The 20,098-nt window shown below is 36.6% G+C and overlaps 6 protein-coding genes and 1 non-coding gene across 10 annotated transcripts; 4 read left to right on the top strand and 3 right to left on the bottom strand.

The window, feature by feature from the left end:
- Positions 1-664: 664 nt before the first annotated feature.
- On the top strand, positions 665-2,226 carry LOC18019555 (probable chalcone--flavonone isomerase 3). 2 transcript variants are annotated; one of them, XM_006398926.2, is made up of 5 exons: positions 665-843; positions 984-1,067; positions 1,209-1,367; positions 1,600-1,826; positions 1,943-2,226. In XM_006398926.2, coding segments are annotated over exons 1-5 (630 nt in total). In that variant the 5' UTR covers positions 665-842; the 3' UTR covers positions 2,102-2,226. The 2 variants fall into 2 exon arrangements, with proteins under 2 accessions (XP_006398989.1, XP_006398990.1); XM_006398927.2 differs by having other exon boundaries at positions 772-790.
- A 2,008-nt stretch (positions 2,227-4,234) lies between these two features.
- On the bottom strand, positions 4,235-5,472 carry LOC18019556 (F-box protein At3g17710). Its single transcript, XM_024156404.1, has one exon. The coding sequence runs from the start codon at positions 4,894-4,896 to the stop codon at positions 4,360-4,362; it is 537 nt and encodes a 178-aa protein (XP_024012172.1). The 5' UTR covers positions 4,897-5,472; the 3' UTR covers positions 4,235-4,359.
- A 1,880-nt stretch (positions 5,473-7,352) lies between these two features.
- LOC18019557 (expansin-A2) lies at positions 7,353-8,416 on the top strand. Its single transcript, XM_006398929.1, has 3 exons — positions 7,353-7,500; positions 7,627-7,939; positions 8,110-8,416. Exons 1-3 carry the CDS (start codon positions 7,353-7,355, stop codon positions 8,414-8,416), a joined length of 768 nt encoding a protein of 255 aa, XP_006398992.1.
- A 637-nt stretch (positions 8,417-9,053) lies between these two features.
- On the top strand, positions 9,054-9,170 carry LOC112086933. The gene has a single exon (XR_002899787.1). It is a non-coding gene; the product is annotated as a U5 spliceosomal RNA (small nuclear RNA).
- A 401-nt stretch (positions 9,171-9,571) lies between these two features.
- On the top strand, positions 9,572-13,030 carry LOC18019558. 3 transcript variants are annotated; one of them, XM_006398930.2, is made up of 13 exons: positions 9,572-9,737; positions 9,844-10,008; positions 10,275-10,373; positions 10,460-10,588; positions 10,660-10,728; positions 10,807-10,903; positions 11,039-11,141; positions 11,291-11,483; positions 11,860-11,973; positions 12,074-12,205; positions 12,275-12,355; positions 12,466-12,582; positions 12,685-13,030. In XM_006398930.2, exons 1-13 carry the CDS (start codon positions 9,636-9,638, stop codon positions 12,769-12,771), a joined length of 1,488 nt encoding a protein of 495 aa, XP_006398993.1. In that variant the 5' UTR covers positions 9,572-9,635; the 3' UTR covers positions 12,772-13,030. The 3 variants fall into 3 exon arrangements, with proteins under 3 accessions (XP_006398993.1, XP_024011922.1, XP_024011923.1); XM_024156154.1 differs by having other exon boundaries at positions 12,298-12,355; positions 12,466-12,972; XM_024156155.1 differs by lacking the exons at positions 12,275-12,355; positions 12,466-12,582; positions 12,685-13,030 and having other exon boundaries at positions 12,093-12,200.
- A 645-nt stretch (positions 13,031-13,675) lies between these two features.
- On the bottom strand, positions 13,676-15,508 carry LOC18019560 (high mobility group B protein 7). Its single transcript, XM_006398932.2, has 7 exons — positions 15,371-15,508; positions 15,109-15,279; positions 14,725-14,809; positions 14,530-14,616; positions 14,173-14,217; positions 13,987-14,054; positions 13,676-13,906 (listed from the first exon to the last, which is right to left on the bottom strand). The coding sequence occupies exons 1-7, from the start codon at positions 15,445-15,447 to the stop codon at positions 13,879-13,881; spliced, it is 561 nt and encodes a 186-aa protein (XP_006398995.2). The 5' UTR covers positions 15,448-15,508; the 3' UTR covers positions 13,676-13,878.
- Positions 15,509-15,783: 275 nt separating this feature from the next.
- On the bottom strand, positions 15,784-17,904 carry LOC18019561 (peroxidase 52). Its single transcript, XM_006398933.2, has 4 exons — positions 17,615-17,904; positions 17,285-17,476; positions 17,009-17,174; positions 15,784-16,386 (listed from the first exon to the last, which is right to left on the bottom strand). The coding sequence occupies exons 1-4, from the start codon at positions 17,837-17,839 to the stop codon at positions 15,995-15,997; spliced, it is 975 nt and encodes a 324-aa protein (XP_006398996.1). The 5' UTR covers positions 17,840-17,904; the 3' UTR covers positions 15,784-15,994.
- Positions 17,905-20,098: the final 2,194 nt, after the last annotated feature.

Here is a 20,098-nt window from a genome sequence, read left to right on the forward strand (position 1 = left end):
ACTGCATGCTGGCTTGAATAATTGGGCCTATGGAGTTGTAAATAGATGGTCCATTCTATTTGTAATACATATCGACCGTGTTTTGCCGAGGCTAGAAAACTCGACTCGCTCAGGTTTAGCAAATCCAATCCAGAATCTATTGTCTCAGGAAGCAGTCGTAGGCGTTCACATCAATGAAGAATTCAACAGGTGGTGCTTCTTTCCTGAGAAGTTTTTAAGTCTTTTTAGTTTTTACTGTCAATTATCGAAATCCTGTGTCAAGAAAAAAATGTGATATATGTACATACAGAGACTTAAAATTTTCAAAGAAACCTTTTTAAGGATAACTGATAATTTTCCCTTGACTTGGATTCCACAAAAAGAAACAGAATTTTGTAAAAGCTTTCAAAACTTGTATCTCGATTTTTTCTATTATATGCATGCATGCTTCTTTGCTCTTCATCTCTTGCATTCACCTTTCTTTTCATCTCTCTTATTTTTTTCTTCTTGATTATATCTTCATTGGTTGGTAGAACGAGTGGTTGTGGACTGGCTGGTTAACCTAATTAAATACGTGGCTTCTTGGTGGTCGCTGAACATTTTTTTGTCAGGCATTTAATAAAAAAGTGAATGCTAACAAAATAATACAATTCATAAAAAGAATGCGTCGTCACATAATTTTAGATCACAAGCTTTGAACGTTAGCAAAATTATGTTACCTACCACCAGTCTCTCCCTTACTATATAGAGATATTTACATCAACACTAAAGAAATTATTTCTGTGCAGATCTTAAAAAGTGGATACAACAGGTTGTTTATAAACATCTACATTCTCAATTACAAAAAAAAAAAGAACAGAGAAAGTAAGCCTAGACTCTTTGCAAATTGTTTTTAATTATTTTTGACCACTAGTTAGGTTTTCTTGTCCAATTCTGAAAATTTCCCTTCTTCTTTGCTTTTAACCATTTGTTTAACTTTGTGCGTGTGATTATTTATCAAATAGTGGGAACAGAGATGGTAATGGTTCACGAGGTTCCTTTTCCTCCACAGATCATCACTTCCAAGCCCCTCTCTCTTCTGGGCCAAGGTTGTTTTTTCTTTTTCTTTTATAATCAATGTTAAACGAAAAAGCAAATATGTTTTTTTGCTTTCGTTTACCATAATAATGTAAAAAAGGAATGTCAGATGATTAATAATTTTCAGATTTTTTGTTTGTGTGTTTCTGTAGGGATCACCGACATCGAAATCCATTTTCTTCAAGTGAAGTTTACGGCGATCGGAGTTTACTTAGATCATTCAGATGTTAAAACCAATCTTGAAAACTGGAAAGGCAAGACCGGAAAAGATCTCGCCGGCGATGACGACTTCTTCGACGCCCTTGCCTCCGGTAAACTTAATTAGTCCCATCTTACGTTCCAAATCAATTTTGAACTAGGGCTCTCCGGTTTTGGTTGGTTTCTGGTTTAGGAACACTATTTTCTATTTCGATTAGTACGCTTATAGTTGTATTGTGGTACACTTCGGTTTAATAAATATATTTGGTTTAGTTTGAGTCAAACGAAATTGAACCGGTTTGTTTTGTTTTGGTCCCGGTTAATTGATACGATTTATTATTGCAGCGGAGGTGGAGAAGGTAATAAGAGTGGTGGTGATAAAGGAAATAAAAGGATCTCAGTACGGAGTGCAGCTAGAGAATGCGGTGAGAGATCGTTTGGCTGCGGAGGATAAGTACGAGGAAGAAGAAGAAACCGAGCTCGAGAAAGTCGTTGGCTTTTTCCAGTCTAAGTACTTCAAAACTCATTCCATCATCACTTACCAATTCTCAGCCAAAGATGGTACTTGCGAGGTATAGCCATGTTAGCGTTTAGCGATTGAACTAATGAATTTGTTTGAAATAATAGATGTTAGTGTATACAATACAATCGAGGCCCAAAATAAATACTTGATTTGATTTATTTGAAGATTGCGTTTGAGACGGAAGGTAAAGAAGAGGAGAAACTGAAGGTGGAGAATGCGAATGTGGTGGGGATGATGCAGAAATGGTACTTGTCTGCAAGTCGTGGAGTTTCACCGTCCACCATTGTCTCCCTCGCCGACTCGCTCTCCGCAGTTTTAACCTAAAATCCCTTATAATATATAAGCCTCTATGTGCATGTATGTTTTTTTTTATGTTGTATTATGTCATTGTACGTTAAATTGTTTTCTTATCTTTATAAAATGATCAGTGGTTACTTGTTTTTTTTTTATTGAAACCGGGGGTTAATTTATTAAAAATCTAAAAAACCAACTACAAACGAACATCTCGAGAACGTGCAAAACCGCTTTCATCCTCTAAAACAATCGACTGAACATCTTTTAAAGCAAAGTTAAACAGATGAAGACCTAACGGTAATGAAAACGCATAGTTCGCTAATCCATCGACAAGACGATTAGCTTCCTTATACACGTGAGCAATGCGGACTGTCTAGTCCCTTGATAGATAGCCATGGCACAATCGTACCAGGAAAGACAGCGGGTGTGAATCATTTATTCCTGTCTTCAGAAACCCAACTACAATCTCGGAATCCACTTTCAGCTCCAAACGCGTGATTTGTTTTTCCCAAGCGATGACCAATCCATAATACACTCCCCAAAGTTCCACCAATGGGGCTGAACAAATACCGATATTTAAAGCAAACCCTCCCATCCATTCTCCATCAACGTCTCTCAATACCCCGCCCGCTGTAGCTAGCCCTGGGTTACCGCGAGATGCACCATCCGTATTGAGCTTCACCCATCCTTCACTTGGAGGTTTCCACGCGATCCATCTCTGTTCGGTTGTCGTTCTCCGCTTACTCCCATGGACTAACGAGTGCGCCACCGTGACCTCCCTAGCTAGATCACGTAAAAACTTTACCCGATCACGTCAGTTCTCTCTCCTCCCAAACACATCTCCACATCTTCATTTCCAACTCCACCAGACCGCCATCGAAAACAGAGTAGCCCATAAGCTTCCATCGGAATCCGTCGCATCTCCTAAATTACCATACAACCACTCGATCAATGACTTAGAGAAAAACGCTCGTCTCTTGCGAAGAGGAACTAAACGATTCCATACTCTAACCATTGCCGGGCAGTCTCGCAACTAAACCATACTTGTTATTTCCCATGGTAAGTGATTTTGTCTTTTGACGTTTTAACTTTAAATCTTGCTGCCTTCAACTAAACCAAACATCAATTACTACTGGAGGTTGAACCTCTTAATATAATTCCACAAACCAACCTACGAAAAGTGATGAAAAGAGAATCAACACCCATAGAAACACGAGAAAGATCATAGGATTATGAATTAATAATTTTATCTTTATGACCAACATATTGTGTTGATAAGTAACTCCAATGTAGACTTTCTGAAATTGGTAGCCTCATATAAAGATTGCAGAAGTTTACAACCTGGATTTGAAGGTAAAAACTACTCATGGCTTGCAGGTTGTTTGAGCACAGCCTTGTGCACAGTCAAAAGAGGAGCAAAGTAACATACAAGATGTAGAATATGAGCAGACAGAAGCCGCAGTAAAAACTTTCAAACTGAACTCATTGTTTGAGAAATCCAATCCTCGAGTGAATTTTCTGCTTTTGAATAACATATGATCTCTGAACCGCAGAGTAATTCAATTTCTATTTCACGTTGTTTGCTTCCTTCGCAGAGTAATTCATTTTCTATTTCACGTTGTTTGCTTCCTTGCTTGTTGGGGATCTAATGATCCCACAATTGCCTCATGTATCGTTTCCTATTTAAAGAAATGAAAAGAACAAAAGAGGTAATCTCAATCACCACCAAATAGAAAACGTATATTGCTCTGTTCTTGTTAACTGTTTTGATCAACACTCTGTTTGGCCTCTATTGGGACCTTACCATTGAGCCTCTCTGCTATGTTGTAGGCCACTTGAACAAGAAGGAACATTGTGTCTATAAACCAAAAGCTCAAGAAGGTTTGTCTCACTAGTCCTCATCATTGGTCTGCCTTTTGTTCTCTTTATCACATATTGTGCAGTGTCGTTAAACCCAAGTCACCTACAGCTATTTTGGATGTTTGTTCTTTTTATAGTGTAATTTGGTTGCAAGTTGTATCATCTTTGGACTGATAAATGATGCATACAGATTAAACTATACTATTAACCACAAACTTAGAAATCTAATGTACTATAATTAATTCCAAAAATCAATCCGTATGTAAACAGAGCATATAAGAAATCTAAACAGAATCACCTTTCATAGAAGAAGGGGAAAGTTTTGTATCCTCTGCTCCAACAACAATGAGAGAGAGCAGCAAATCTTCTGGAAAGGGAGGAGGACACAAGTATGGGTTAATAAGACAAGAAAAAAAAAATCCAAAAATTTAAACTTGCGGCGATCTAAATTCTAAAGGAACCGGGATAAAATTTGGAAGGTAGACACAGTGAGAAAAGAGAACAATCCCAGAATCTATTTGAATTTTCTTGAACAAATCTTCCCTCACAAAATAGATGCAAGCCGCTAGAGTTTGGTCGTCGCCACAACACATGATTAGGGTCTTGTCAGAGATGAAGTAACGAACGTCACTAAACAACAACTTTGGCAAGTTAGTTGTTGGCAAAGTCATCAAGCTTATCCACACCACTTGCTCTCCATTATCATCATCATCATCTATCTTCTTCTTAGTTACCCAAACCTCGATCTTCCCTGTTTCATAGCATTGCTTTAACAAGGAAAACCGATCTCCCTCGAAAACCGCGAGTACAAGTTGATTGAATAACCAGTTAAACCTCTGACACGGAAGAAGACAAATGGGTTTGAATATCTCCCTGGAGAAATCAAAGCTTCGTATGAAATATTCTTCAGTGTCACGATCCTGAGTAACCCAATAGAGATTCCCGTTTAAGGACAAAGGATCCATGGTGGGCCACTGCTTGAAAGGGGCATCAAGAGATCTCAACGCATGAGACGAGCACTCTAAAATAACAACTGTTTCGTAAGTTGTCTGTACATTGTGGCAGACTCTACGGAAACGAGTAATATACCTCAAGATCTTGTAACCCTTCTCGGGTCTACTAGTATCGTATCCTACACCGCAAAAATCGAATTTTTTATCCGCGTAATCGATCCATCCAACCTGTCCCAACCACGGATTCCAAATTAACACCTTGCTTCCAAAAGTCGCGAAACAATTACCCGTCGCAAGCCGTGATTGTGGTATATCTCAAATTCAAATTCAGAGGCTGGCAAGGAAATTCAGAGGCTAGCTCACAAAACTCTACCGTTGGATCAACGCCGCCAAGATCGATGTGTATCGAATAAATCTTGGATTCGGACAGGAAGATGAATTGAGGACGGGAGCGAGACAATTGGTTGTCGAGGAAACTCTTGTCGTTGTGAAGACCGTTCCAATGTTTACATACAGTCCTGAACCGAACAAGAGATCGAGCTGGAAGCCTAGAGAGTATCTGTTCCTCCATATCCCTCCCAAGTATCACCGACGCTATTATAATTTCTGTTTCTCAAATTTTGATGCTAAATTATTATCTGATATAAATAGGAGAGAAGTATCAAAATTTGTTTGAATAAGCCGAAAAGGACACCATAAGGTAAAAGGAAACAGAAACAACATTATAAAAGAGGCAGCCTGTTACAGGCCCATTTACAATTAAGAGGCAGCCTGTTACAAGCCCATTGATAATTAATGTCTTCTATTATCTTTATTAACTCAAATCTCTTTCTATAGATCACAAAGTAGTTCATAGACTTTTTTGGGCTAAAATTTGGTGTATTTTTGAAAGATTTTTTTAATAAAATTACCCTAACTATATAAAATACATGAATTATTTATGCTTCTTGAAAAATCAAAAATGCACAAATTATTCAATTTCATACAGACAACTCAACTAGATTTCACGTCTTTTCTTGAGAGTGGACTTTTTCTTTCCTTTCTTGCTTGACCATGAGGCCGGATTTTCGAATTGAGAGAAATAGTGAGAGAGATCAAGAATTCTCACTATTTCTTAGATTCATGGACCCAATTCAGTACATATGTCTGCTTTTGATAATCTGATCTCAGGTAGTCACATACTCCATCCGTTTCACAAAGAGTGTCATTCTGACATTTTTCACATTTATTAAGAAAACTATTAAAAATACTATTTAGCCCTTTATTAATGCATTAAATAATTTTTTTCTCTAATTAATACATTAAATCAATAGGATCAAAACTGGAATATTGTTTAAAATTCTGCATTGAAAATATAAAACGACACTCTTTGTGAAACAAAAATAAAACCTTAAATGACACTCTTTGTGAAACGGAGAAAGTATCTCTTTCTTCCTTAGTTTTTTTTTAATCGTGAGAATCCAAATATTCTAAATTTAAAACGCTGCTGTTAGGTAGATAAGTGAACTCGAATCAAGAATTATCCCACTTATATTGGCCAAGAAAACTTAATTATTTCTTAGTTCCTTAATTACTTCTTTAATTACTATCTATTTATATCTAACCAAGTAAGTTATGAGTATGTAGATCTCATTTATTCAAGAGTGCGCAATTTTAAGAAACGAACTTCATTTATGATTTGTCTTTATTATTTCAAATATTTTAGAGTCGTGTTAATTAGTTTCCAACAATCCAAAACGAATATATATCATGCCAAAACAAAATTATTAAACGTGTGCGGTCACGGACGTATCAACTGTAGAGTAGTTTCTTATACTAGTTTGTTACCGCATTAAGTGTATATACGTCACACTTCCCTTAATTCCTTTTCTCACGATTGATCGATGTATTATTTTAGAAAGTAAAGAATGGTTTTTGAACTCTTGTCAAAACCATGTCTGACTGTGTTATAACTAATAACTAAAAAGATTACGTTAACTATAAATTGTTAATATCACTATCGTTTGAACAAAATGTCGAGTTGTATATAGGAAACACCAAATACATGTATGTGTATAATTAACCAAAAGAAACATTTATGGTTAATCCAAGATGCATGTATAGAGTCATGTGACGTGTCCACATGGCGTAAGAGTAGGGGTTCCTTTGGGGTATAGCCGTTGGGATGGTTAAGCGCCAAACAGAATTGCATGTGAGACTATTAAATAATGCATCATAACTTATAAACGGAATTCCTGGAATATAAAACTGATACTATAACGTCAGCTTCTTCGATTTCACGTCTGTTAAAAAGTATATATTTAATTTTCTTGAAAAGAAAAAAAAAGATTAATAGTATCAATAAGAAAAGTGATAAGGCACTAGTGAACTCACTATATAAGTGAAGTCTTGAACGAAATTAAACAACAACTTCACTCAGCTTCTTTTTCCATTTCTCCCCTCTGTTACTCTTTAACCCCAATAAAATCATGAATCTCACGGAATATTCCCAAATATTTATCCTTTCACTATGCACCCTCAACTTCTGCTTCTTTGTTATAAACTCCGACGACAACGGCGAATGGGAAAGTGGCCACGCCACTTTCTACGGCGGAGCTGATGCATCCGGCACTATGGGTACTTCAAACATAAACTTTTCGTTTCGCAAACACTAGACATCATCTCTAAATAATTACACATGTACATGGATATTTTGACATATATCTTAAAAACGTTAAAAGTGTTGACGTAAGGTTTTTGTAGGAGGTGCATGTGGGTACGGTGACTTGTACAGCCAAGGCTACGGACTACAAACCGCGGCGCTGAGCACGGCTTTGTTCAGAAACGGTCAGAAGTGTGGGGCCTGTTTTGAGCTACGGTGTGAGGATGATCCTCAGTGGTGCCTCCCTGGTTCCATCATCGTCTCGGCTACAAACTTTTGTCCTCCAAACTTTGCCTTAGCCAATGATAATGGTGGTTGGTGCAATCCTCCCCTTGAACATTTTGACTTGGCCGAGCCTGCCTTCCTCCAAATCGCTCAGTATCGAGCTGGGATCGTTCCTGTCGCATTTAGGAGGTAAAAAAAAAACATTTGGAGCAATACTTAGGGATTAGCAATTCTAAATACGATTTTTCGTATGTCCACCCTAGCGCAAAAGTAGAAGCATTTTTCATAAGAAAACATCTTCGCTTTTGATAAGTCTTGACCTAATTAATGTACCATTTTTGTTCATCTGACAATGACAGGGTTCCATGTGAGAAATCTGGAGGGATAAGGTTTACGATAAACGGGAATTCGTACTTCGACCTCGTGCTGATCACAAACGTGGGTGGTGCTGGAGATGTTAGAGCCGTTTCTTTGAAAGGCTCAAAGACTGGTCAGTGGCAATCCATGTCCAGAAACTGGGGACAGAATTGGCAAAGCAACACTTACCTCAGAGGTCAAAGCCTCTCCTTTCAAGTCACTGCTGGTGATGGTCGGACTGTTGTGAGCTACGATGTTGTGCCTCAGGATTGGCAGTTCGGTCAAACTTTTGAAGGAGGACAGTTCTAGATTCTGTATCAAAAGAAATTAATAGGTTACAGAGTTAGCTTGTGTTTAAGATAAAGACTTTGCTTCTCAGGAGCCTTAGTGATCATATCTACTCTTATCTATAGTCATAAGAAAGACACTGAATTAAACAATTAATTTAGTTGGATAAACGGCATTTTAATTTCTTCATTTAGTGCCCAAGGTCAAGGAAAGAAAAAAAAAAAAACACTGAAAGAGAAGTTATTCCTTTGTTCGAAAAGTAATACTACAAAATCTTAGAGTATAAAACAAAGTAGCTTCTCATAATAATATAGCACCAGGCATTTCTTATAGTTTTGCAGATTTTAATATTCTCTAAAACAAACTATTGACATGCAAAGCCTTTGATTGTTGTAATCGATCACGAATTCATTTTGGATACTTAAAAATCCTTTATCAAAGAAAAACATATAAAGGCTACAAGATACATTCTGTTATTGTTGTACGTGGGCCTAGTAAAATGATACCCAAGTCCGCAAGACCTTTGTAATACAAATACAATAGAAAAGAGGCCTTGCTAGCTGAGAGCTTCATAGTCCCACATCGGAAAGATGAGAGACCTTGATAGTTAAAACTGCAATATAAATAGACTTCACTCTCAATTAATGAAAAATCACGCAGCCATGTGGTGAACACATAGCAAACTATTCTTTCGCCTTTTACTAAAGAATACCGTGTGTTCTCCACGCTAAGTGGCATACGCCTATTTTTGGAGGGTTTCTACTTTCGAGTGGACCCCAGCAATTACAAGTGAAAAATTTTGTTTTACGAAATTAAAAATTATTTTTTTAAACCTTGGTTATCTTATCGTTATCCAATATTTGGGGTCTTTTCTGATTTGTAGAATGGATGTGCAAAACAAAGACTGCTTCTCAGGAGCCATATTGATCATATGTACTCTTCTTCTCTATAATAATAATCATAAGAAAGATGCTGAAAAGTTGTCATTGAAATTAGGCGGCAAAAAAAGAATTTGGAAAAGAGTAATAATTTGTATCTGAAGATGGGCTTTTATTGGGCTTAATTTGGAACAATAACAAGCCTTCCTAACTTCTTTCTCAAATTGCCGTTTTGACTTTTGATACCTCCACGATACTTCTGAATCAAATAGAGGTTTTGTGTATCGCCTCCGTTTGCCATTTGATTGGTCGTCTTAGGGAAGTTGACCATCAAGCTCGTTACAGCGAAAATTACAGTGAAAATGGCAGGCAGATTCCGATTAGATTCGGTAGTTTTGGCAATAGTCACAGTTCACCCGCACGAGATTCCGGCGTTGCTCCACTCCTCTTCCTGCTTCTTCTTCGTAATGGATCTCACTCTCTCTCTCTCTCCGTCTCCTCCATGTTTATTCGCTTTAAGCATTGATTTCGAGTGTTCCCTAATCATGCATTGGTTTAAGATAATTTCAGATTTTGAGCGCATATTTCGTTGTTCTTCCACTCCGCGATGAGGGGGCAATATCGCTTGGGTTATCAAAGCTCCCAGGCCTGTTCGTAGGATCCCTGCTTCTCACTTTGATTGCGGCTCCTGCTTCCACCTTCATCTTCTCTCTGCCCAATTTGTCCAAATCCAAGGTACTGTTGCCTTTATACATGTCCTCTGTTTCCGAATACTCTGTTCTTAAAAAAAGATTTTCATTTTAACGCCAACTTTATACTGTTAACCATGCGAGAGAAAATTCTCTCTACCAATGTAAATGGTCAAATACTTGGTATTTCTCATTTTATGTGCCGTTTGGTTTGTGTTTTACTGGAATAATACACCAAATGAGAGAGTGTAAGCACTTATGATAGATTCTTTGATGAAGCATTATCTTACACATGTTTTCTTGAATTTACAGGCTTTGGTTATAATACATAGATTCTTCAGTCTATCACTTGTTCTGTGTTTCCTTCTCTGGCGTGCCTCCCCAACAGAGTCTATGCCATCTAATTCAAAGGTAAGATAGGAGACTTGTATTTATATACATAAGCTGCTTGGAATAAGTCATGTATCATGATTTAACAACATTCTCCTCCTTCGAAGGATGCAGTTGAGTCGGCATCCGATCTAACAAAAGACCCAAAAGTTGGTATCGATGGAGCTAATCCCGCTTCTGGATGGGACAACCATGGCTGGTTTTACATTTTCGTTCGAGTTGGATTTTTTCTTTGGGTATGGCTAACTCTTTGTTTTTGGGTATGTCCTATTGTATCTGGATATATAATACTTTTGCTATTTCATAGGTTGCGTTGCTTAATCTCGTCGCTATTTCTTCGACATGGGCTAGAATAATAGACGTTATGGATAGTGAGGTAGTTTCTGCTGCCCTTTACTTTATTTCTAAGAGCTGGCTATTGTTTCCAAGCATAATAACACGCTCTTCAATCCAGTCAGGTGCAAGATTGTTTGGTTTTATTGGTGCTGGTGCTACCCTTGGTCAGCTTTTTGGATCGGTGTTTGCTGCTGCAACTGCTTGGATGGGTCCATGTACGTATCACATTGTCTGATGATGATTTCATTTACAGACCAAGTATCTAGATTTGTGATATTTTCTTCTGCTTTTTGTTGTTTCATGAATGCCATTCTGATTTCACTCAACAATCTATTTGGCTTTCATTACAGATCTACTTCTATTTTCTGCCCTTTTGATGGAATTTGCTGCCCAGTCTTCAAAAGGGATCACCAAGGATATTTCACAGTCCTCTGAGGAGTTGTCTCCTCTAAGGTTAGCTACGCTACAATCTATGTCCTTCATGTATAGAAGATGAATTTGATTTTCAAACCCACTTTTTTGCTATGGTCCCCAATTATGAGTTGGACTCAATTATGCTCATGGTTGGTCGAGATGTTGATCTTTCTTGCCTTTTCTGTTAGGAGAACTGATAATGATCATCAGGAAGCTTCTTCTCCAAAAGTTGCTTCTCCAAAATCGCCTCTCTCCACAACCAAGCCTCAGCTTTGGGCCATCTTAGACGGAATGAGGCTTATACTAGCATCGCCTTATCTTTTGCTTGTGTCTTTGTTCCTTTGGCTCGGTGCCGTCATCTCATCATTCTTCTATTTCCAAGTAAGAATTTTATACTTTTTTGTAAATGATTTCCAGAAATAAGAATACCTACATCATATGAAGATAACATCAGAAACTTTGACGATAAGATAGTAGGCTTGCCTCTGCGAAGCATCTCAACCCTGTATTACTATGTCTTTGCCTTGTAAAGATTCTGATAATTGTAACTAAGATTCCTTGTTCCTCAACAGCCATCTTTCTTGTTCCGGTAACTGTTTTTCAGAAGATAAAGATTAGTATATCCCTATGTTACTAGTGCCGCTTCCGATTCGGACTATTGCTAGAAAGTTCCTTTGTTTTCTTGGAGTTTATAATATGATTTAAAGAAGGCTGAACATCTATAACTGTCTCACTGATAAAATAAAGTTCACTGCAGAAAGTGAATATAATTGCCATGACAATCAAAACATCCATTGGTCGAAGAAAACTTTTTGCTCAGATAAACAGCTTTGTTGCAGTTTTCATACTCATTGGACAACTGACTCTAACGGTATGTCATATGCGAAAGAAAAATTCTTATCATTGATTTACTGTACCTGGTAACTTTCTTTTCGTGGTTCATAAATATCAGCTCGTATCTTAAATTACAGGGCCGGATCTTGACTTTAGCGGGTGTCACGGTTGCAATATCTGCATCTCCGTTTGTTGCACTTGGGAATTTGGTTGCTATTGCCATATGGCCAACTTGGGTTACAGTTGCTGTGTCTGAAACCCTGAGAAAGGTTTGTGGTTTATTAAAATCTCTTTCGTGTTTCCTTACTGTTCGATTAATTACACTTACACTACTCTAGGTGACAACTTATGTTGTAACTAGACCTGGAAGGGAACTTCTGTTCACTGTTGTCTCGCAAGACGAGAAATACAAAGCTAAGGTACTGAATCTTTCCCTTCCTCAACTTCTAGTTAAAAAAAAAAAACCAGCTCTGCAGACGGGAAAGGTCACACTTCGGTCTATTTCTCATTCTGTGCGCTATGGTTTCAGGTATGCATAGATGTGATTGTTCAACGGCTTGGAGATGCTGCAGCGGCAGGATTATTCGAAATCCTCACCATTGCTCTTGGCGGTCAAACATCAACTGCTTCACTCTATGCCTTGCCAGTATAATATAGCATCCAACTTTCAAGACAACTTCTTCTTGTATAAGTATATGGTAAACTATTCTCCATGAAGTCATTGACAAATCTCCGTTTGTTTCTACAGGTGTGTCTAATATGGATAGCCACAGCCTTCTTCTTGGGCCGGCGCCAAGAACAACTGGCGAAACTCCAGTTGGGTTCATCTTCGTAGGAACGAAACCTTATAAAGAGTCACATTGATAGAAAGCAGAAACCAAGTTTCTTGTGAGTTATGTTTGTTTTTTCTCTCTGTTTTGGGTAAAAAAGAGGAAAAACTGTTTTTGGACACCAAAATCTGAAAAATTAACGTCAAATTAAACTGACGTTAATTATGGACACAGAATCTAGAAATTAAAGTGTATATTAAAGAAAATTAAAGTGTATTTACTAAAAGTAAGTGGGTATTTCCAAAAATAATACAAACGTCAATCATGACAAGTCTACAAACAAATTATTTTTGGATATTAATAAGACAAACCAACGGAATATTAATAACCAATAACGTTTAAACTAATTGGAGAATCTTCTCTCATAAAGCGTAAAGTTTCTTAGACATCAAGACGATTATTGCTCGCAAAACTAGAGAAAAACTGTGAAGTAGATTTTTGAGATGATATAGTTTATATAAAATAACATTACAGTAAAAGTTACTGTATGTTGATAACTGTATATACATTACGCATAAAATGGGGACACGATAATCCAAATAAGGGAAAAAGAACGACAATAAATTGTTTCTTTTAAAAAAAAATTTTTTTTTTTTAAAAAGGGAAAATGATGCAGTTTCTCATCAGTTTTTGGTTAGACTCCACAATGTAAAGATGTTTTATAATTCTAGAATACAATTTTGTAATTGGAGAAATCAAGCAACTAAGTTATCGTTCCACAACTCGTTCTTATATTTGAAACCAATCAAACAAAGTACGCATCAGTTAAAAATAAATTGCAGATAAACCCAAACGGGGTTAGCTTTAGAGTTAATGTTATTGTCCACGTATGTGAATACATTAAATAATGCATATCAAAAATATTTCAAATGAAATATTTAGCTTTAAAAAAAAAAACTAATTCCCTCTTGTACTCTAGTTCTCTTTCGTAGTGACTGAAAAAAAGTAAACGAATAAACAGAGCGTAACCATAAAAACGAGAAAAACCTCTAAAAGGTCATCACAGAGGATTAGAGGAAGGAAATATGATCAGCCTATATTTACATACTTTCCCAAAACATCTCTAAAATCTATACACAAGCCAACAGGCCCTCTCCACTAAACCGGGTTTCTCAGTTGTCCAGCAGAGAATCGTCTTCCCTGTTTAAAAAGTGAGAAAACAAGAGCTAAGAACAAGGGATATGGTAGTGTTGTATTGTTCAGAGCTTGTGTATGAATACCAAAACTCATGTCCGAAATGATCAGATGAATCAGAGTCCTCCTTTTCATGATCGTATCTCTCATAGAACTGTGTGGAGTGCTCGAAAAATGGAGTGAAACATAGTGAGAAATGTTATGCAAAAGGCGGAAACACAGATAACCTTTCTTGGTTATGTAAGGAAAATAAATAAAAACATGATTCCAACCTTGTCAAATTTCGCGACAGCTTTCGAATCTGCCTCATCATCTGCCTGCAAATAGGTCATCACAGTGTTCAAAAACCTCTGCAAGCTTCAAAATTTGCAAAGTGTTTCAAAGGAAAACGGAATGAAATTTTTGACTAGTTATAAACCAAAGAGTATCACAAAAAGTTTCAATCGTAAAAGAAGCAATCAATCTAACTCTAAAGCTAAATCAAGTATGCATATCAGAATTAGATACAGATGCAAATGTTGCTGGTCACATGGAAGGAAATCAATCAACTAAGTCCACATCTCGTTCTTATACTCGATAAAGAAAGAAGTTTCAGATGCATCAACTCATATCCAGAGATAATGATCTACCTTAAAAATGCTTTTATTTTCTTGGTTTAATTTCCTGTTGTGTGCCAAATCAACCACTGCAGCACGGGCTATGAAGGGCTTTTGTTCCTGGAAAACAAGCAAAAAAAAAAACCCACATATATATATATATATATTAAGGCTTGCGGCAGAAAAAAAAAGACGTTTTTGAGTGATTTAAGATGAATAATCTGATACCTCTTCTGACATGTTTTTCCACACATTGAAACATATTCTGCTAGCATCCACCAAGTTTCCACCGTAATTTTCCTTAAAATCCTCTCTAGAGAAAGAGAAAAAGTTACAAGAGAGTCAAATTACTACTCAGATTCACTTTACACTGCCAATTTTTCTCACATTTTTGCATTTATAATCACGCCACCAAGAAACCAACAAATGGGTCCAACATTTCACTTAAAAGGAAAGAGATTGACCACACGATTAAACAAAATCACACTACCCTTTCGAGACCTACGAAATCAAATTCTAACACCCACTCAAAATCCACTATTTCACTTGAATTTTTTTGAGAAGAAAACACAGTCGTATCTAGTAACAGAAGAAGGTTTTTGGTTACTGTACAAGAAGAAGACGAACGGCGATCTGGGTTCATCTTCAAAGCTCCCGACTGGTTTCGAGATATTTTCGAATTTGCCACTCGAAATGCACTTGAATCTCTTCACTTCTCTTCTATTCTCACCGCACTCGTGCATATCAAACAGAGCAATCGCGATCATAAGACCACATTCTTCACTGGAATAAAACCCGAAACAGAGTTTCACGAATCTAGATGAACCCTAAGAAAACTGAATCGACGAATCCAAAAAGATTAAGAGAGCAGTACCATTTTTCAAAAGCGCTTCCATCGGCAGCACGACGAACCGCTTGAACCCTTTTACGGATTCTCGGTCGAATCGCCATTAATGCATCTCTTTATCAGCTCACAATAGTTTTTCTATTTCTGACCGAGAAAAGGTTTTATTAACTTTTCAAGGTTAAAAACTAAAAAGCTTTCGTTATCACTGTCTTTGTGTGTAAAAGAGCTAGACATCGGGTCGCTTACGTGTCGTTTAGCGCATGATAGTAGTAACAACGTTAGTGCTAACGTACGCTTAATTGTTAAAGCGCGGGACGTAATTGGCGCGTACTTAAAACAGAGGAAATCTCCCGCTTCCGATATTGATTAGTTATGATAACCACTTAAATTTTGCCACGTAATCAGTCGTGAATTACGCTAATTAAAAAACATTCAAAAAGGGTAATAAAAATCGCAAAATATCAATTTCATGAGATAATCAATGCGAAAATACACACTTCAAGACAAAACAAACAAGGGAAATGAAAAAAAAAACACACACACACATTAAAACGGATCTTCAATTTTTGATCAAATCTTATTCTCTTGTGAAGAATTAATACGGGAAAAAAGGACAAAAGCCAATCCGAAGACGACACGTGGAGAGAGTAATCAGTTGGTCCTCCCGCAAAGCTTGCGGATCTCACCGCTAGTACCGGTCAAGGGGCTAATATCACCCATCTTGATCATCGCCGCCGCGAAATCGGAGCTGAAGCTCGACGGAGTGTTGCTGTATCCACGGACTATGGAGTCGGTGGAGCCGCCGTTGAAGAGTTCTTGGTCGGAATGGAGGAGACCTCTCTGAGCCATTAGGTTCTTGAAGTAGCTGTTGTCGAATGAAGCCGCCGAGTTTACGTCCAGTGGAGCTAGGTTTCCGTCGCCGGAACCGGCGGTTCTCGGGCAAGATCTCTGCCGTAGTGTGGCGAAGGCGGCGTTGATGTTTGTCTCGTTGTACACTCTCGCTCGGAAGTTGGTGCAACGGGATTGCCCGATCGTGTGCGCTCCTGAAAAGAAAAATATAAAGAATAATTTGTTTATTAGTTGACTTAATAATTATTTACTATTAGTTAATAATCATTGGATTAATTTGTCGGTGTAGAGTAACAGTAATCTATATGTTAAAGTAACTTTGGCAAAGAAACAAAAAAGTCGGTGGTGCGTAACAAATATGAAAAAACCACAAAAGACACAAGAAAGAATCGTCAAAATTCATTGTGGCAGAAAAATGAATCGACAAAATTCAAAGACACAATCAATTATTTTAATTTTGTGTCGAATCTGTTGACTACTTTTAGTCCTTCGAAACATCATCTATTTTCGTTTTTTTTTTTAATATATAAAACTATTTGGCGAAAGGGAAAACGTAAGCAATACTAAATTAAGAACAATCACAGATTAGAGAAGAAAAAAACTTGTTTGTCACCGATTTGTAGCTAGCAATGTTTTTACCGATATTTGAAAAAAAAAAAGAAATTCAATTAATGAATCTTAATATCAAACGATTGATTTAAAAGGAAGCTCATTCATTGGTTGCTTTATACTTTTTACCTTAATCAAGCTTGGTCTATGGAAAAAATAGTTAAGCATTGGGCAGAAAAAAAGGATAAGAGGAAACGATGAACGGACCGGAGAGAGCAACCATATCTCTGGTGGAGAGTCCAACGGCACTGAAACTACTAATAAGCTGGCTCAGACTCGAAGTCGGTGCCGGAATGTTACTATTAGCTGCGGCTTGACTCGCCGTTCTTGCATCTCTTCTTCCTAACTTCACATTCCAATTCGGCCCTCCAAGCTTCAACCAGAACAAGAACGAATTAATATTTGTTTTATTTTACCGGTTTATATAGTCTACTAAATATATGCAAAACCCGACTAATAGAGGATACTGTATATGGGGCTTACGATTACGACGGAGTCTCTAGCAGCAATGGCTAAGATATCAGCACAAGACACAACCCCGGGACATGCTTTTTCAACCGCTGATTTGATGTTGTCGATCACATTAAACCCGCGAGCAGAATTCCGGTTTGGGTTCGCGTTCTGTTCTCCCGTAAAGCTTGATGTGTCATCTAGTAGAATCGAACCGTCGCATCCCTATATACATACATATATTTGTAAGTTATGACAATATATGATTAGAAGAAAAAAAGACCAAAAAGAAAAGAAAAACAAAACATCACGCTACTTTTCTTGTGATGCACGGAATGTAAAAGAAGAGGTAAGAAAACTTACGTTGACGAAGCAATCGTGAAAGAATAGACGGAGGATAGATGCACCCATCCGATTCTGGCTGCTGACGGCAGATTTAACGGCTGTTTGGACGGTTGATAGAAGATTAGGGCAAGAGCTTGAGTAGAAATTTGTCGTGAGTTGTGCTTCGACGACGTTATTGTTATCACCTTTCAATAAAAGTGTAACGATGAGAAATAAAAGGGCAATAAGTTTATTTGAAGCCATATATGCCTGAGTATAATAAAGACTTTTGGATAGACTAATTAGAGTTGGTTAATTATTGTACTTGTAGAACAAAGCATAACGGAATCGAGGTTTATATAGAGGCGTGAAGGATGTTCCAAAGTGAAAGATAGGTGACCTAACGCGTTGAAAAATGTGTATGGTTTCTGTTACTTATTTTGTTTTTAGGGGGTCAATATTCATTTTTGCATGGACTTTATTTTTTTTAATTATCTACGTCGGAGAGAGAAGCTAAAACAAAATTTGGCAGCGATAATATAATTTACCCTGATGTCAAGTAATTAGCATAGCCATCAAATTAAGTGAAAGTCTTGATATAGTTGACTTGGAAAATTATGAGAAACATTAGATTAATTAGATTATTTGTCGAAATCTGTTAATTTGTCTCCATTTTTTTTTAACATACTCCCTCCGTTTCACAAAGAGTGTCGTTTTAAGGTTTTATTTTTTGTTTTACAAAGAGTGTCGTTTTATATTTTCAATGCAAAATTTTAAACAATATTCCAGTTTTAACTCTATTAATTTAATGTATTTACTAAATAAAAACAAATCGTTTAATGTATTAATAAGGGACAAAATTGTACTTTTAATAATTTCTTAATATGTGTGAAAAATGTCAGAATGACATTCTTTGTGAAACGGAAGGAGTATATAAAAATTATATGTAGAAATGGTCTAATTTTTTTTTAATCACGACATCTTAGATCATGATAGATATTTGGAATAGACACATGTAGTTGTCAAAATGTCACTCTAACTGTAATACTTTGGATTCTAAGCGATAGCAAATGGAAGAAAAAATTAGAATCATTAGTTTGACAATACAATTTCTACAGTTAATGGTGCTTAAGTCTTAGTAATCGAAATCGAAGTACGTTCTGCTCCCACACACGCTCTCGATATTAGATGCGAGGACCTTCAATTGTGTTCTGATTCCCTAACATTGGCGAACCTCCTCAACTCTACGGATTCTCACATTGCAATCCAAACTATATCTTTAAGATCAAATTTGTTTTCTTTTGTTGTACTTGTAGTCAATTGGGATCTGAATTCTAATTTTCCATGTGATGTACTTGGGAAGATGATCTACGTACCTTTATGATTGTGGATCACCACTTTGTCAAATGCTGGCTTCGAACGTAAGTAAAAAGAAGTGTGAGCCTTCATGGTAAAAAAATACGATTGACTAGAAACAATCCACGTGAAAGCTGCCTTAGTTAATACACCAGTTTCTTTGATTTTGATGCCATAACTATAATACTTATTATCTTTTAGGTTATAAGTCATAATAATAATTAATTAAGCTGTATCAAAGCCGCCTAATACAGTTAATATAGTATTATGGATTAGACATGTATATCTTTTTCAGCATACCATGAAAAAAGTGGAGAATAGTTTGTTAAAGAGAGTTGTCAAGAATAGTGGCCTGTCTCATTAATTAATACTTTGGACCAAACATTTGATTTTATGGGAAGAGAAATTACATCATTAGGTTTGTTAAGATTTCTATCTTTTCCAATTCCCAGATTATTTTTTTTTTTTGCTTTGACATTTCCGGCAAGTCTCTTTGTTACTTTGATTAATATTTGCAGATACATAATACTACATATATATTATGTTTTAGACTTAAGATTACATATTTTTACATGAAGCTTACACTGTTTAGGTTGTTTTCCCTGCACTTAGTCAGTAATTAGTATTATAGTTCTCGCACCTTTTGTCACCCATTTATGACCTTACGGTTTTTTCAAAATTATTTTCAAGTAAGATAAACGCGTGTAATGTATACTAATATACTAATCTAATGTAAAGATCTTTCTCGTAAAACTAATTATATTTTTAAATATTTGGATTAAAGACTAACTATTAAACAAGAATTTTAAGAGAACGAGAGTCATATACTTTTACACAACGCGGCTTGTACTTCAGCTCTTACAAAGGAATGAGGCACGCCTGTCACTTTCCAGTTTACTATATGCGTCTAATCAAACTTAGTGAAAATATTGTTTTTCAAAAACAATACTTCTCTTCAAGTTAGATACCTTATCCGGTCTCATTTTCACACGGACCTAAAATAACTTCAATCAAACCCTCTCTAATAATTAAGAAAAAATCCTTCTAGATACGTATTGGTTTTGTGATTTTTGTTTTACAGAAAAGTTCATTAGGTCTGTTGTTTTTTACGAATATATATATATATATATATATATATATATATGTATATAATTAGCTGAATCGTAA

Source organism: Eutrema salsugineum, unplaced genomic scaffold, assembly GCF_000478725.1.
Source record: "Eutrema salsugineum unplaced genomic scaffold, Eutsalg1_0 scaffold_2, whole genome shotgun sequence".
Taxonomy (NCBI): domain Eukaryota; kingdom Viridiplantae; phylum Streptophyta; class Magnoliopsida; order Brassicales; family Brassicaceae; genus Eutrema; species Eutrema salsugineum.